The following is an 18,969-nucleotide window of genomic DNA, read 5'->3' on the forward strand; positions in this document are numbered from 1 at the left end:
GGGCACCCCCCCCGTAGCTGCCCGAGTCTCGAGATCAAGTAACCCCTGCTCTGACCCCGAAACCCTCAGACGCTTCGGGCCCGGAAGCAGGAGGGGGGGGACCAGAACGAACAGAAGGGAAAGGACGAGGAGGTGCGGACTGAACCAGGATCGAAGCGACCCCCACCCCCAAGTCCGGGTCTCGAAAAGCAAAGCGGGGCGGCCCCGGGGCATCCGGGTGAGCAACCAACCGAGCGCGTTGCAACAGACGAAACCTAGACTGCAACGCATGCGCCGCCTGCACCCGAATAGAATCAGAGGATTGGGTAAATTGAGTCACAAGCAAGCAGCAACACTCACAGGACTCAGGGTCAAAAGTATCACCGACCCAACAGGCAGCGTGGCAGAGGCAAAAACAATGAGGGTCACCCTGAGACAAGGGGATCGAGCAACCCTCAAACTCGCACACAGCGAGTGGGGACTCCGGGGTCACATCCATCGGACCCACGCGCCCCCTAGGGGATTCCCAGGGTCCTGAGCATTTACTTTAAGAGGACTCGCGCTCAGGTAGTCCCAGGCAGGGTGCTGCAAACCGGCGCCCAAAACTACCAAGCAAACTTCTAAAGCTGAACCCCAGGGACGTGTACACTCATGGGGACCTAGCAGGGGGCACCACCGAGGAGAACAGTGGAAGGGCAAATACAAACTGAATAAAATGACAGAACCCCCCACCAGGCAAAATCAAAAAGAAAAACAAAACCCCGCAAGAGGACAGCGAACCCCAAGGAACAGAGCCGGCCACGATGTCGGGAAATACAAGCTGAGCAACACCCTGCACCCCTACCAGTGCAAACTGCCTCTTACCTGCCGGTAACAAGGGAGAACAGAACACCCAAGAGCCCAACAGGTGGCCGAAAAACCGAAAGGTAAAACGGACCAGCAGAGGCAGACCCCGAGGAGCCTGTGGAAGGTGGCCCCAAGCCCCAAGGGCAGTACTTACAGGGCACATAGGGAAGGCAGCCCTAGGCGCATGCAGCCCGAGTACTGAAGATAACTCCTGCCTCTCGCACCCACAAAACCAACACCACACGCAAAGCACAGTGCAAGAGCGACACCGGAGCCAGAGCACACGACCATCGCCTATAGCATCAGCCTTAAGAACTGAGGTGTGGGTAGCCGGCGTGGGGGGTCTGGGGCTCCCCCTTCCCCCTCCCGGGGAAGGGGGAGCTGCGCAGACAGCGGCGCGGCGGTGTGTGACGTCACACTAGTTTGCTTGTTTTCGGTTGGGGAGTTCTATCCACTAGTTCGGCTTTTGGTAGCAATTTTAACCAGAATAGGTGTTTGTTTTGAGGGGCTTACCTTTCTGGGTGCCTGTTCCGGTCGATGGCAGACATAGAATGCTTCCAACCACACGGGGGCTTCTATAGGCCATTGCTCCCCTTGCCTCTCTGAGGGGACCCGGTTCTGGCCGTGGTCCCAGGTAGGCCTAAGAACTCCATACACATGACTGATGCCAAAGTCTGACATTAGCATATCAGCATGGGATAGCTCCGGGGAGCCGAAGGGGCTCCCCCCATTAAAGTATTTTTGGGGAACTTGATTTCATGCGCATAGGGGGAATATCACAATAAACTCGGCGCATCACAGTGGTTAAGAGCCAGGGCCAATGCCGAAACCAAACACAGAGCTAGCATATCCTACTAACGTGCAAGACAGGAAGCAAAAAACAAGACCATCATTATGTGAAGGATTGGAACATACACTTTAAAAATAGCAGACGACACTGTGCGAATGGTTACGAAGGTCATCAGTAATCAAAGCAGCCGAAAGACAGGGCACCTGAGCATGCAGCAGGACAAGACCCATGTCATGGGGTAGCAAGAGCAAAGTGACATGCATTGAAGGACTCTAAAAGAGCCCCCCTGAACACCTGCAAAACAGGTGGCACAGAAGACAGAAGGAACAGAAGACACTTCCTGCCTGTCAAGCACGCAGGTACAATACCATCTGTGCCAAGGCCAAAGGGAAAGCAAAGGAGAGTCTGCTAGCCAGATTTATGCCAGAGCCTCATAATATTCCCAAAGAGGAGAGGAAGAACTGAACACAAAAGAGGCCGGATCCAGAACCGAGGCATAAACAAGGTCACACAATTCCCGAGCCACTGCAGGGGGGAACACTGAAGGACGAGTCATAAACTCTAAGACACTCAGAAACGAACCAAAGGGAAGCTGCACCTAACCGAAACTCATACAGGAAAGAGGGGATACAAAAACCTCTCACCCTGCAGCAGAAGACTCTTTGCACAGGGCACAAGAGCCCACAAAGGGTCAAATGGAACCTCCATTTCGACCTTACCCAAACCCCAACAACCACAGCCAAAGGCCCCAGGAAAGAGCATTCATCTATACCCACCACTCGGGAAGGGAAGGCAAAGTCCAGGGAGAAGCCTCAAGAAAGGGGGTCAGCTGGGAAGACCCAGAAGCCTTGGTGAATATAAAGTGGCTCAACTGCCTCCACACTAGCGTCACAAGGGAAATGCCCAAGAACTCCCCAGGCCACATCCTGAGGTAAACCCTGCCCGAAATTCGAAACCCCTCAGATGTTTCAGAACCGGAAGCAGGGAAAAGAAGAAGGGTGAAATCGGCCCACAGGAAAAGGAAGATGGGGTGCGGACGGAATCACAGTAAAAGTGCTTAACACCCCCATATCCAAAACCCTAAACAAATGGGGCAAAACTAGGGCATCCCACCAGGCACACAATCTGGCATGCCGCAAAATAGAAAACCTGCAATGCAAATGCGAGCACTGCCTGAGATCTCTGGACTTCAACTGAAAAATGAGAAGCCCTAATGCAAAATGTTAAGCCACCCCACAGGCAGTATAAGGAAGACAAGAACAGATGCCAAGGAAATAATAAGGCCGATGGCCTTCATACAAACTTGCACCACAGCAAGTGCAAAATCGAAGGGCTAGCTAACCCAGGACCTCTGAGAACCACCAGGGCTTTCCAGGTCCTAAAGGAATGAACAAGCAGGAATCACTGGGCACAGAGGCCACTCACCAAATATAACACCAGAAACAACCTAAGGGCAAAGACTAAGGGCTCAGAGGATGAGCAGCACACCGTGTAATGACCATCCTGTGCTACACTTTTATGAAAACCTTGATTTATCCAAGCTACAAAGTCTCACAAATGAGTCACCTTCCTCAGAAAACTGATCAGAGACAGCTACCCAAACCCAGCAAGGAAGGCAACCCAGGTTGTGCAGAGGTAATAACAGCAAACTCCTAAAAATTATCACTCTAGGCAAATGCAGTTTTGACTAACGGTTAATCTTAGTCCACACGAAGTGAGGCATATATATACACAGCATGGAGAAAATACCAAATTACAAGTACACAAACAAATGGCATCCACCAGACAAAAACTGTCTTCAGAATGGCCAGCACTTCTCTGAAAAACTTGGACACAAAGAGTGCTGTGGCTGGAATGAGGAGTGTAACCACATTGTCAAAGAAGTTCGTGGCAGGCAATATGACTGATGTGTTAAAGCTAGATGATTAAGAAATATGTACTCACCTAGTTGTACTTGCCTAGTTATGCTTCAGAGGGGTTGAGTTTTGGCTCTTTGGTCCCGCCTCTCAACCGTCAATCTACTTTTGCACAGATTCCTGAGCTCCTCAAGCTTCATCATATCTACATTTGAAACTGTGTATGGAGTCAGTCTCCACCACATCACTTCCTAGTCCATTCCATTTATTAACTACTCTGACAATTCTACTGAAAAAATTCTTTCTAACCTCTCTGTGGCTCATCTGGGTACTAAGTTTCCACCTGTGTCCCCTTGTTCGTATTCCACCCGTGCTGAAGAGTTTGTCTTTGTCCACCCTGTCAATTCCCCTGAGAATTTTGTAGGTGGTTATCATGTCTCCCCTTACTCTTCTGTTTTCCAGGGATGTGAGATTCAGCTCCTTTAGCCTTTCCTCGTAGCTCATTCCTCTCAGTTCCGGGACGAGCCTGGTGGCATACCGCTGAATCTTCTCTAGCTTTGTCTTGTGTTTAACTAGGTATGGACTCCAGGCTGGAGCTGCATACTCCAGGATTGGTCTTACATAAGTGGTAAACAGGGTTCTGAAAGATTCCTTGCACAAGTTTCTAAAGGCAGTTCTTATGTTGGCCAGTCTAGCATATGCCGCTGATGATATTCTTTTGATGTGGGCCTCTGGGGACAGGTTTGGTGTGATATCAACCCCCAGATCTTTCTCTCTATTTGACTCTTGCAGGATTTCACCTCCCAGATGATACCTTGTGTTCAGCCTCCTGCTTCCTTCGCCTAATTTCATCACCTTACACTTTCCTGAGTTGAACTTTAGCAGCCATTTTCTAGACCATTCCTCCAGTTTATCCAGGTCATCCTGTAGTCTCTGTCTATCTTGATTCTTCTCATAATTTTTGCATCATCAGCAAACATTGAGAGGAATGAGTCTATACCCTCCGGAAGATCGTTTACATATATTAGAAACAGGATGGGTCCAAGTACTGAGCCCTGTGGGACTCCGCTGGTGACATCTCGCCACTCTGATGTCTCCTTCCTCACCATTACTCGCTGTTTCCTGTTGCTTAAGTACTCCCTTATCCACTGGAGCACCTTCCATTTTACTCCTGCCTGTTGCTCCAACTTTTTTAACAGCCTTTTATGGGGTGAGTGTACCACCCCATAAAGTGTAAGTACACTTACACTTTAGTGTACACTTTACACTTACATGTACACTTTAGTGTACACTTTACACTAAAGTGAGTGTACACGTGTGTGTACCACCTGTCTAAATAATCCATCCTTGTCTACCCTGTCAATTCCCCTGAGAATTTTGTATGCGGTGATCATGTCTCCCTGAGCTCGTGTCTTCCGGCGATGTGAGGTGCAGTACACTCGGCCTTTCCTCGTAACTCATGCCTCTTAGTTTTAGGACAAGCCCAGAGGCATACCTCTGAATTTTTTCCAGTTTCATCTTGTGCTTGACAAGGTACAGGCTACATGCTGGAGCTGCATACTCCAGGACTGATCTTACATATGTGGTATACAAGGTTCTGAAAGATTCCTTACACAGATTTCTGAAAGCTGTTCTGTTGTTAGCCAGCCTCGCATATGCCGTTGATGTTATTCTTTTGAAGTGGGCTTCAGGAGACAGGTTTGGTGTGATATCAACTCCTAGATCTTTCTCTCTGTCCGTTTTATGAAGGACTTCATCTTCCATTCATGATCCTGTGTCTGGCCTGTTTCATCCGCCTAGTTTCATTATCTTACATTTACTTGGGTTGAACTTTAGTAGCCATTTCTTGGACCATTCCTTCAGTTTGTCTTCGTCATTCTGTAGCCTCATACCATCTTCCTCTGTCTTAACCCCTTAACACTTTCGCGTTCCGGCCAGGCGTGCGGTCAAATTACGGGTCAGAGCCCGAGCATGGGGTTAAGTGCGCGGTGACACCCAAATGTGTATACTCGTTCCAGCTTTCTCACCTTAATTCTCGTGCTACGTAGCTCGTTTTAGTATCATTGTGTTCGCAATTAAATTCCCTACAGGTGTCTATAAATATAACGCCCAAAAGCCTGGCGTGACTCCCAACAGCAAAGCCTAAAGTCGGCAAAAGTTACCCGTGAGAGCACAAAAACAGTAACATGTGCATACTCGTTCCATTTTTCTCACCTTAATTCTCGTGCTACATTGCTCATTTTGGTATCATAGTGTTCACAATTAAATTCCCTACAGATGTGTATGAATATAATGTACAAAAGTATGGAGTGCCTCCCCGCAGAAAAGCCTAAAGTTACCCATGAACGAGCACCAATTTGTACACTGCAACCTAATGTATATACTCGTTCAATTTAATAACATCAAATTTCGTGTTACGTCTTATTTTGGTATCAAATTGTTCGCAACAAAAAGGTGCGTATTTTAAAACTAGTCCCAGAATAATAGAGCAATAACTGGAATTTTAACAAATATTTTAATTCTGGATGCTCATCATCACAAAATTATTCATATCTTTCCAGTGTTCTGACAAATTTTTGTGTTACATCTTTCATTTTAGTATCAAATTGTTTGCGACCTAAAGGCGCGCATTTTAAAACTAGTCCCAAGATAATAGGACAATAAATAGAATTTTAACAAATATCTTAATATTTTGAACAAAAACCTATTTATAATCTTTCAAGTGTTCGGACATCAAGTTTCATGTTATATCTTTCATTTTGGTATAAAATTGTGTGCAATCTAAAGGCGCTTATTTTAAAACCACTACCAGATTGATCTGATAAAATTTAAATTTTTAACAAATATTTAATGAGTGACTCAGTGCTGTGTCGTTGGTGAGGAATCGGGAGAAAAATGAGTGACAAGATAGTCAGTGGAACCCGAAAGTGTTAACTGCACGGGCTCCAAATATGACACCCTCCCAGTGCGCAGGAAATAAAATACCTGGAAAAAATTATTTTCCGTTTTGAAAGTGTCAAATACCTTCCCTGAGCATAGGTATAGTAACAGAAGGTCGAAATTGTACGTACTTTGGCTGCTATGGGGTCTGTAAGTTCGTGCATGACGTCATCATTCCCTGGTTGCCCGTGGTGTACGCCCCTGGGCAACCGGTAGGGTGTTCGGGGCAGGATGTGCGAGTTGCCGCAAATATATTTTTGTTCATTTTCTGCACACAGTTCCAAATACATTTTATATGCTTTTACGTCCCAATCCTATGTATAATGAACACGTATGCTATATTATGGCAGTAGAACATCCGTACTGTTCGAAGACAGTATGTCTGTGTTACGTGCATGACATGTGAACACATATCCGGCACATATTTCCATTGTATCATGCTAATTTATGTATGTATACAGTCTATTTACACACTATCACACACTATATACATTCACCATCAACACACTCAGAACTCTGCGAGTGTCAGATGCCACACCCTCACTCCTCCAACATCCAGTCTCTCCCTCACTCCTCCAACATCTTACTCGCCAACATTGCTCCTCCCACCATACTGTTATTGTTTGGATTACACTATTTACACATGTTATGTATACCTATCTACATGTTTTATTCACCAGAATTATGCAAGTAGGCTAGTATTATGTCCAAACTTTACAGTGGCCACCCTACACTGCACGAGAAATCACAGCAGCCAGCAGACGAAGCTACAATTACATCACCTCCCTCACCAAAATAGCTCCTCCCAACATACTCCTGCTGCTGTTACTACACTATATACACACACGTTGTATATACCCATGTACAAATGTGTTTACCATAACGAACCACTAAGCAAGTATGATGAGCAAAACAAGAGTGGCTGCCACACTGTGAGGCTACCTCGATTCTCTCCCTCGCTCCCTCACCACAATTCCTCCTCCCACAAATACTACGCACAGTGCTTATTATCACCACAATCCTGTTATCACAATACTGGTCATTAAATCCTGCAAATACATAATTGACCACAAGTTTATTTTGTAAAGGAACCTAAAAAGTCGTTTGAAGATTCCTAGATGGACGAAATAATGCTGTGGTGCTGTGGCTAGTGCTGATGAACATCGTGAACAGCATTCAATCACTAATATTTGAAGATTGTACACAGTCATTATCACACTCAGGCTCTTCTGTAATACTATCATAGCTAAATAATACAAGTTATATATATTTTTTGACATTATTAGGCGATGCTGTGGTCCCAAGCTGAACAGCAGTGCTGGGAGCTCATGTTGCATGCCCCGGTCTTGGTTGCTCACTCAGTACTGAGGCTCTCACACCCGGGAATGTGGACCACGATTTTTTTTAAAGATGGAGTCTGTTTACAAGAGCCCTGAGGAAGCTGATTAGAACTCCATGTAGCCGTGGGAGTTTTGAATGGAACGTGAAAAATACAAATACCCGGAGGCGCTTAGCGCACCCCAGATGTGGGCCTGCAGGTGCGTTGCGCAGTTAAAGGGTTAATCCTCCTCATAATTTATGCATCATCAGCAAACATTGAGAGGAATGAGTATTCCCTCTGGGAGATCATTTACATATATCAGAAACAGTACAGGTCCAAGGAATGATCCCTGTGGGACTCCATTGATGATGCCTAGCCTAGCACTCCAAGACCTCCCCCCCTCGCAGTGACTTGCTTTATCGGGACTACATTAGCCGTCTTCAAATATTTTGGCAGATCATCTGTTACTGGTGATTTGTCATGTGCAGTCCCCTGGAGGTGCACAGGTGTACTAACAAGCGAGTTATTTCACGGCTAGCTGATTTACTTTTTTCAGGGGTTGCGAGTGTCATTGTCAATGCTTTGTTTATCTTGCTAATTGTATGTTTTGCCTCATCTGCCTTTCCTGCTGGTCTGTTCATGGTTAGGTGATCTAGTAATTCCCTCTTCTTTGTGCCTCTGAGGGGGGAGGCCAGGTTTTGACCACTGGCTCTCAGCAGGCTTTAAATGACTTGCAAGAGCCCGTTTGGATTGAATTGGGTGGAGTTACCCTGATAGGGCTGGGTAACTGGGTAATGTGGCCCCCTGAGGGCTCCAGGGGCCACATTCAAGCCCTCCTAGAAAAGCCACATTACTTACAAATACATTAACTATTATTCTATAACTTACAAAATTTTTGAATTCTTCTTATCCTTCAGTACAGCCTCAAAAGTTACTTGGTCACTTTCTCGCACTTTCTTCAGCAAGCGAAGAAAAGCAATAGCTGAGCCTTGCGATCCCAGGTTCTTGGCACTCAATGTGTTACGGAAATTGTTCACAAGATCTTTCAACTGAAAAATTAACAAATTAAAGGAATTAATGCACCATGATAATCTTCATATATTATTTTGATTTATTTACAGCTGAATACATTTTTACACCTTGAACTGATTATAGATAGAATCATGTAAGAGGAAAAAATATAAGAAATCATCTATTGACACCTTATCATTTAAGTACCCAATAGTTAACAAGCAACATTTTTCTAAATGATGCTGTATATTATGAAGTATAGCAATAATGAGCTGACGACTAATAATTTTATGTAATTGGTATACAGAAGCAAAAGAAACAGGGTTAGTAAAAAAACCAGCGTTGAATGTAATGAAACGCCATTTTCTGGGTGAGATCCAGAGGCTCCCTGGAGCTTATCAGGCTAATGTATGTTATATTAGACTGGGACATTAGCTATGGAGTTCAGACCTACCAGGGACCAGCACCAGAACCTGGCCCCTTCAGAGAGGTTTCAGGGAGCAATGACCCTAGAAAACCCCCTTTGTGGTTGGGGGATTTTCCTTATCTGCCATCAACCGGGGTTAGGCACCCAGAAAGGTAGGCATAACAAAACAAACCCCCACATGGTAAGAAACTAAAACAAAAAATTGAACAGAGGTGTAGAAACTCCCTACAATCTCAATGAAACAAGCATTTAAGCAAACCATCACACTTTACTGCTGCACCGATTTTCCGAGCAGCCCTCCTCTCCCCGAGAGGGGGAGGGGAGCTCTGGACCTGACTGTGCCAGCTGCCTACCAGCAGTTCGGAAGCTAAGCTTCAACCAACGTGAAAAACCGCCGACTGGTGGGAAGGAGGGTTGCCAGGGAGCCTCCGGGGCTCACCCAGGAAATGGCGTTTCATTACATTCATTGCTGGTTTTCTGTGGGGAGCCCATACAGCTCCCATTAGCTTCATACCCAAAGAGAAGAAAAAGAAAGGGCTGACCCGGGAGGCGGCCGCCACAAACTCCGCAATGCGAAGTCGAGACAACAGGCAGCAACCTGCAACCCAAGGCAACACAAGAACGCACAGGAGCAGACATGCTCACAAATGAACGGGCGGCCAGGAACCTGTGTGACCCCCAATTCCTCGCGCCCAAAATGAGCCCAAGACGTCACCAAACACAGCAGCAAAATCTGCAAACGACTGAATGGCACGGGCGCAAGGATAGACCGCAGGCTGGTAGACATAAGAAAACTGCGGACGACCTAGGAGACCCCGAGCCCTGAACAGGGAACGAGGGAACCGGATCAACCCAAAGCGCATCCCAAGCCCCGGCACACAGGTAATGGCGAAGAGCCGCAACCGGACAACACAATGCACCACCGGCCAAACCAACCAAGCATCAAAAACCCCAGGACCCCTCCAGAAAGCAGCCGTCTCAACTGTCGCCAGAAGGACAGAGAAAGGCTGCAAGTGTACAAACCTACCACCAGTACCAAAAGAGGAGAAACCTCTGTGCCGGAGGAGAGCCGGAAGCTCCCCGACCCGACCCAGAGGCCAATGCCAACAAAGTATGACCATTGAAAAACAATCTTGAACTGAAGGGGCTAACCACAAACTGAGGAGAGGAAGGATAAAAGGGCACCCTGATCAAGGACCAGGACGGCTTAGGCGGCGCATGAGCTGGCCGGAGGTGAAACAACACAAGAAGCGTACGGAACGGGGCGGATGTGACGTCCACCCCAAACGCAAGCTGGAGCAGCTCCGCCTTGCGCCACACAACACAAGGCGACAGTAAGAAGCATCATTTAACAGTCCTGAAAAACCCAAGAAAGGACAAGACAACCCGATGCAAAAGAGAAGACAACCTACGAAGAACAAGAAAATGGAGAATAGAAACGAAGCGAGATGAAGCTCGCAGGTGGCACACCATCAACTAAACCACCTGATCACTATGTGATGGTGAAATACCAGCGTCAGCAGAGCAGACGTGAAGAGCCGAGGAGAAGGCCAAACCAGTCATGTACAGGACCGGTCCGACCTGCCGAAAGAGGCGGAGCCGCGGGAAACACCCCGGGTTTGGACACCTATCAAACAGCGTCTGAAAACAAAGCTGGGCCGGCCACCAAGAGACCACGAGGACTATTCTTCTTGGGAAGGACTCCAACCAAGCCAGAACCCAAAGCAGCAGCTGGACAAGGGAGAAGAGGAACAGGTAACTCCACCTCGACCAGTCCTGCCGAAGGCATCCATCGTGAACGCCTCGCAGGCGGGTAAGGGCGCCACATAGAATGGGAGATGCCAAGACCACGCTGACACAAAGAAGTCCATGTTCTGGAGTCTGTACGTTCAGCATTGCCAATGAAACGAGTTGGCAACGACCGGCCAAACCGTGAACAGAGGAATGAACCGAGACAGGCCATCCGCCAGGACGTAGAACACCCCGGACATAAAATGCACAGCTAGTCAAACCCCGAGGATCCAGCAGACGAGCCACTCGAAGAAACCAACCCCAAAGGTCAAAGACCTAAGAGAATCCCTGTAGTTCCGGCAATGAACCACCAAAAAACAGTTTGAACGGAGTCGGATGGGAGAGTCCCGAGTGACCCGAACCCTTTGAAGCGCAAACCAGACAGCCACAAACTCCTGAACCGTGCTGTGACCCCGACAGACGGATGGACCCTACGGCAGACCAGCACGGCGAAGTTCAGACTCCCGCATAACCGCTCGAGTAACCGCCGAGTGACCCGGGACCCTCTCATAAACAGCCAAAGGCGCGACCACAGTCGCAGCAACGCTTCTGGAGGGAAAGAAAGAAGCTGTCTAAGAGTCCTAAACAAGACCCAGCCAGGTCTGAACCCGGGACGGAACCAGATGGAGTGGCCTCTAGATCACCAGGAATTCAAACCCGGCAATCTGGAAAGAACCACACCCCTGACGAGCAGACAAGCGGACCGACTGGGAGCCCACTCCAGCCAGTCGTCGAGGTAGGCCAGAAACCGAATCCCAAGCAGACGCAGACAGGTCACCAAGATCTGGTAAAGATGCATAAATACACTAAGTGTCAATGACAAACTAGGGAAGGCAACAAAAGGGGCAAGCCTGAAGCCCCACCACCAGCTAGCCAGTCCCGAAACCCTGGAGGACACCATCCAGGCACCCGACCCCAACAGAAGCCGGACCGGAGACAACAGTCTTCCGAAGAGAGCAAAGAATCCAGGGCGCAGACTGCATAAGTCCAGAAGAACCGCAAGGCCCATGTCTGCACTAGAACAGATGGGAACCTTGGAAGGATGGGGCTGAACGACCATGTCCAAACGCACCCACACTAAGATGACATGACGAAGCGCAGGGAAAGAAGCCCACCCTGCCAGCCCCGAACCCCCAAAGGGGGGAGAAGCTGCTCGATGCCACCAGAGGCTGGAAGACAAACCCGCACAAGATGGGATGGAACCCGGAAGACACATCCAATGGTCCACTGAGCCCCGACAGGGTTTTCTTGGGCCCATAGAGGCCCAAGTTTTCATAGTTTTTCAGGGGCCCATGCCCCTGTTACCTAGTAGTAAAATAGGTACCTGGGTGTTAGTCAGCTGTCACGGGCTGCTTCCTGGGGGTGGAGGCCTGGTTGAGGACCGGGCCGCGGGGACACTAAAGCCCCGAAATCATCTCAAGATAACCTCAAGATAGGCTGACTGCTATGGGAAGCCCGGGCAAGGTGTTGCTAACCAGTTAAACACCCAAGCTAACAAGGAGTAGATGCAACACAGAAAACCCCTGCGACATGTACACTCATGGGGCCCTAGCAGAACACTACCAGTGGAACTATAGTCACACTAGGCTGACCCCCCACCAGGCAAAGAAAAGAAAATCAAAAGAAAACCCCACAAAAGTATACCGTCCCCAGAGGCAACAGGAACCGGTCGCCGCGTAGGTGGCCGGCCGCGCAACACCTTGACGCCCTAACCAGCACAACAACATTCCCTACCCAAGGCCAAACAAGGGCCCCAAGCCCCAGCTGGCCCCAAGGGCGAGGCAAAAGCCGAGTAGCAAGAACCTCTACGGGAATGGTTCCCGAACGCCCCAGGGAAGATAACCCTGTCACGCAGGGGCAGTACTCACAGGGCACTTAGGTAAGGAAGGCCCTAAGCGCATGCAGCCCCGGTACTGATGAGGAGCACCTGGCCACCGCACAACACAACACACGGCAGTGAACGCCACGTAGGCAAACACCGCCTAGGAAACTGAGGCCAGAGAAGTGTCTGTTCCAGATGACATTAGCTTATGAACTGATGCTAGGTAGCTGGCGCGGTGAGGTCCGAGGCTCCCCCTCCCTCCCCCTCTCGGAGCGGGGAGGGCTGTGCAGACAATCGGCGCGGCAGTAAAGTGTGATGTTTGCTTGTTTCTTTGGGATTGTAGGGAGTTTCTACCTCTCTGTTCGTTTTTTTGTTTTAGTTTCTTACCATGTGGGGTTTGTTTTGTTATGCCTATCTTTCTGGGTGCCTGACCCCAGTTGATGGCAAATAAGGAAAACCCCAAACCACAAGGGGGGTTTTCCAGGGCCAATGCTCCCTGAAACCTCTCTGAAGGGGCCAGGTTCTGGCACTGGTCCCTGGTAGGTCTGAACTCCATAGCTAATGTCCCGGTCTAATATAACATACATTAGCCCGATAAGCTCCAGGGAGCCGTAGGGGTTCCCCACAGAAAACCAGCATTGAATGTAATGAAACGCCACTTTCTATGTAAACCCCGAAGGTTTCCTTGAGCTAACCAAACTGACATGTGCTACATTAGTTTGAGGTCATCAGTCACAGGAGTCCTTATGCCTTCCAGGTACTATGAGCGAGCCATAGCCCATGCTGATTGGAACTTTTGTTCCGAGTAGCTGAATCTAAAACAACAAACATGAGCCAGAACCTGGCCCCCCTCAGAGAGGCACTGGGAGCAATGATCTATGAGCACTTTACATCTAAAGTATGTCATAATTGCCATCGACTGGGAAAGGACCCAGAAAGGTACACAAATCAAAACAGATCACTGTCTGGTTAACCTGCGCAATATACATCCTAAAAGATCAAAATAACTCCCCTGGAAAAAAACAAGCAAAACTCCATGCAACTAGCCCCCCGCGCATTAGTACTGCCCCTCCCCCCCCCCCCCCCATGTAGGGCATTCTTTGTCATAAAACGCTTTGAAATTACTGACGGTTTTGCCTCCACCACCACCTCACCTAACTTGTTCCAACCGTCTACCTCTCTGTTTACAAAAATGAATTTTCTTATATTTCTCCAGCACCTCTGTTTCGTTAGTTTAACCCTTAAATGCTAAGGGGTCCTGAGGAGATTTACACCCGTGCGCAAGAAAAAAAATTCTAAAAAATGTTTTCGTCTTCTAAAAATGTTAATTTGCGATCCCTGAGAATGGGAAAAATAAAAAAAAAAATCGTAGGTGACATAGTTTGGGTGCAATAGGCCAAAGAAGTCTGGCAAAAATAATTTTGAGTACAGCGATGGTTCACACATTTTATTATAAAAATATATCACAATACACACTATTGAATAATATTACTGAAAAAAAAAGAAAAAAAAAAAAACTAAGAAAAAATCAGACATTGAAATAATTAGGTAATAATATCTTTGTAGCGGAGCGGACCTCGTCTGGCAACTGCTCTGTCAACGCCTCTCTTTTTTGCCAGACTTCCCCACCCTATTGTGGCCAAAATATGCCACCTACGATTTTTTTTTATTGTCCCGTGATCAGGGAACACAAATGAACACTTTATAAGACGAAAGAATTTTTAGGATTTTTGTTTTTTTTGTTGCGCCTGTGGGTGTTGAAGGCAAAATGGCCCTTAGCAGCTCAAGGGTTAATGCCTCTAACCTCTCCTCATATCTCTTGTCCTTCAGTTCTGGGAGCCAATTCCTGGCATGTCTTTTGCACCTTTTCCAGTTTGTTGATTTAGTTCTTAAGATATGGGCACCATATAACTGCTGCATATTCCAGCATTGGTCTAACAAAAGTTGTGAACAATTTCTTTAATATTTCTCCATCCATGTATTTAAAAGCAATTCTGAAGTTAGAAAGTGTAGTATCGGCTCCTCGCACAATGTTCTTAATGTAGTCCTCAGGTGACAGTTTTCTATCTAGAACCACCCCCAGATCCCTTTCTTTGTCAGAATTCTTTAAAGAGTTCCCACATAATTTATAGGTTGTGTGGGGTCTATATTCTCCAATTCCACATTCCATAACATGGCATTTATTCACATTAAATTCCATTTGCCAAGTGTTGCTCCATATACTTATTTTGTACAAGTCTTCTTGAAGGGCATGACAATCATCTAGGTTTCTTATCTTCCCTATTATCTTACCATCATCAGCATACATGTTCATATAATTCTGTATTCCATCTGGTAGATCGTGTATGTAGACAACGAACATTATCGGTGAAAGAACTGCACCCTGTGGTACTCTACTTGTGACCTTCCTCCAATCCGATACATTGCCTCTGATTACGACCCTCATTTTTCTATCAGGAAATTTTTCATCCATGTTAGAAGCTTACCTGTCACCCCTCCATAATGTTCCAGTTTCCAGAACAACCTCTATGTGGAACTCTGTCAAAAGCCTTTTTTAGGTCCAGATAGATGCAGTCAACCCAACCATCTCTTTCCTGTAAAATCTCTGTGGCTCGATCATAGAAACTGAGTAAATTCGTTACACAGAATCTTCCAGATCGAAAACCATACAGTCTGTCTGATATTATATAATTTTTCTCCAAGTGTTCTACCCATTTAGTTTTAATTATTTTTTCCAATATTTTGACTATTACTCTTGTCAATGATACAGCTTTATAACTGAGGGGGTCTTCCCTGCTGCCACTTTTGTAGATTGGAACTATGTTAGCTTTTTTCCACACATCAGCTACAACTCCTGTACACAGGAATGCCTGAAAAATCAGTTGAAGTGGAATGCTGAGCTCAGGCGCACACTCTCTCAGAACCCATGGTGAAACTTCATCTGGACCAACTGCTTAGCTCCTTGAGCATTTTTCCCACTTCGTCTATAGACACCTGTATGTGCTCTATGTTGTTCTCTGGAATTCTAATTGTGTCGGAGGCGGAGGTGTAAGCGGAGGTGCAACAGGTACTCAGAGAGAACTCTATCAACATCAGGGGCCCGAGACTGTTCAACACGCTTCCGCTACACATAAGGGGCATAACTGGCCGACCCCTCACAGTGTTCAAGAGAGAACTGGATAAGCACCTCCAAAGGATACCTGATCAACCAGGCTGTGACTCATACGTCAGGCTGCGAGCAGCCGCGTCCAACAGCCTGGTTGATCAGTCCAGCAACCAGGAGGCCTGGTCGACGACCGGGTCGCGGGGACGCTAAGCCCCGGAAGCTCCTCAAGGTAACCTCAAGGTGTCTGGTTCCCTGAAAATTTCATTTTGTACAAACACACTTTGGAACTTTTCGTTTAATGTTTCACATATTTCCTTTTCATTTTCTGTGAATCTATTTCCCATTTTCAACCTCTGAATATTATCCTTTACCTGCAATTTGTTGTTTATGAACTTAAAGAATAGAACTGTTTCTAGTTTACATTTGTCTGCAATCCCTTTTTCAAAAAAAATTTCTGCTTCTCTCCTCACGCCCCTGTAGTTGTTTCTCGCATCTTTATATCACTGGTATGTTTGGGGGTTTAAACCTATAGATTCCATTTTTGTGTCTTTTGGAGTCTGGCACTCTCTCAATTTCTATCAAACCAATCATGTTTCCTAGTTCTGCATCTCTGCTTTGGTATAAATTTGTTTGTGCCTTTATCATATATTTCACAAAACTTGACATCTCATTTACTTCATGTCCTAACAGAAAGGCTTTCCAATCAAATTCCTTAAAGAAATGTCCGAATTCCCCATAATGACCTCTCCTGAAATCAGCTAATTTCCGAAAGCCGAAGGAAGCCAAAAATTAGCAGCCTAGCACGACATCATCATCAAGTCGTCGTGCCGCTGTCTGCGCAACTTCCCCACCCTCCCCAGGAGGGGGAAGGGGAAGCCCCAGACCCACCCGCTGGCAACCCAGCCTTTAGTTCTTAGGTTGGATGTCAAAAAACCCGAAAAACACTGCTGACCGGGAGGGAGGGAGGGATGACGGGGAGCCTCCGGGACTCACCCAAACAATGGCGTTTCATTACATTCTAAGCTAGTTTTCTGGGGGGAGCCCCGTCGGCTTCACGGAGCTACCTCACTACAGATAAGGAAAAGAGAGAAGGATCCGGGAGATGGATGCCACGCGCCCAAACATAAAAACAAGACCACAGACGAAACGAAAGGACCCCTGCAGACGACCTGGGAGACCCGAACCCCAGAACAGGAAGGAGTGAAGGAAGGGAACCTGGGCAAACCAAAATGCATCCATGGGCCCCAGAGGCCAAAACGCGCAGAAAACAGCGAAGAGACACAACCGAACGACAAAGGAAGCACCCCCGGCCTGATCAACCAAGCAGCAACCCAAGGACCCCTCCGGAAAGTAGTAGACCCAAACATCACCCAAAAAGAAGGAGACTGCATCGAACAAACAACCTACCACGAGGACCAAATGAGGCAGAAAAAACATGAGCGCCGGAGGAGAGCCGGAAACTCCCCGACCTGACCCCTAGAGGTCAACACCAACAGAAGAAGGAGACCTGAAAAAAAAACCTCACCAGAACTGAAGTGATCATGAAAAAACGAGGAGAAGAAATAAAATAGACCACCCTGGCCAACGACCAGGACGGCACTGGAATTGCAAGAGCAGGCCGGAGGTGAAAAAACGCCCAAGACAGCAAGCGGAACGGAGCAGAAGGAACAGCATCACCGAACGCAAGCTGGAGCGGCTCCACCAGCGCCACCCAAGACAAGGTGACAGTAGAGTACACTGCACCAGACGACGGTCTCGGATCAACCCCGAAGGGAAGGACAAGACAACCCATATCAGAGACTGAAGAACCCTTCGCAATGATAGGAAAACCAGAAGGACTGCCAGGAAAACTACACACTGCCGCTGAGACGAAGCACGCAGCTGGGAGACCAACAACGAAGCCACCAGTGCCCACACAAGTGACGAGAACTAGAGACGAAAACCTGAGACACGAAGACTTGAGGGGAAGAACGAACCAGCCTCGTTCAGGGCTGGACCGATCCGCAAGAGAGGCGGAGCCGCGGGAAGCCCCTAAGAATCGGAAACCGAGCAAAGCAGCATCCCCTAACAAGGCTAACAAAAAACAGAAGAAATGGCTGCCAGGGAACCAGGAACCCAATCCCAGCGAGCCGAAAAAGAACCAACCCGGGCGAGCAGACACGCCCCGTTCAAGAGGAACCCCCCCCTCCCCAGGACTCCTGAAGGACCAACAATGCCAAACACCAAAGAGCCAGGGGCCCAGGCAGAGGCCAGAGATGGAAAACGAGCATTACGAACTAAAGCACTAAACGCGAAGTGAAAAACAGCGACCTCGCAACCCAAAGGAGCATCACAACCAGCTCCAGCAGGGAAGAACGATGCACGCGTCTCTGAGGTATACAGGAGAACTTTGCAGGACGTGTACCGCAGGAAAACAAAAAACGTACATTCCGGAATATGAACAAAGGAAAGCCGTAGCCAGGACTGGAATCCTAGCTACGCCTGTCCCAAGAAAAGGAACCATTTGGCTTTTCAACTCATGAAATCAGCCTTTTCAACTGCCTTAACCTCATTTTCTTCCAGATTATAATGAATTGCATACTTTATTCCCCAAAAGACAGTCACTTTTACCCAAGGGAGGGAGGTACTGAATGTCAAATATCTCTTCCTCTTTCCTGGTAAATATGAAATCCAGCATGGAACGTCCCCTTCCCTCATCCTCGTAGCTTCTTTAACATGTTGAAACATGAATGTTTCCAGGATGAGGTTTACAAATCTACAAGTCCAAAAATCCTCTGTTTTAGCTTCATAGACTTCCCAGTCTATGGATTTCAAGTTGAAGTCGCCGACTACCAACAGTCGTGATCTATTTATCAGCTCTCGCTATAATCTCTCTCATTATTGATATAATACCTTCTCGTTTATTATCCAGCTCCTCCTTTGACCATGTGTTGCATGGCAGTGGACTATATGCATTTATGATCGTTAATTTATCATCCTGATTGCAGATCTCAAGTGCTATTAATTGCAGATCTCAAGTGCTATTATGTCAACTTCTCGTGGATTGACAATCATTATTTCATTTACCTTTAGGTGTTCTT

General features: G+C 47.3%; 1 protein-coding gene across 1 annotated transcript in view; it reads right to left on the reverse strand.

The window, feature by feature from the left end:
* The window catches only part of Mtp (microsomal triacylglycerol transfer protein), a 253,595-nt gene that overhangs the window by 83,058 nt on the left and 151,568 nt on the right, over positions 1–18,969 (reverse strand). The window contains exon 8 of the mRNA XM_069330044.1: positions 8,621–8,781. Coding sequence (XP_069186145.1) covers positions 8,621–8,781 — 161 coding nt within the window. The remainder of the gene's footprint in view (positions 1–8,620; positions 8,782–18,969) is intronic.

The sequence above is a fragment of the Procambarus clarkii genome, chromosome 3 (assembly GCF_040958095.1).
Source record: "Procambarus clarkii isolate CNS0578487 chromosome 3, FALCON_Pclarkii_2.0, whole genome shotgun sequence".
NCBI classification, from domain to species: Eukaryota; Metazoa; Arthropoda; class Malacostraca; order Decapoda; family Cambaridae; genus Procambarus; species Procambarus clarkii.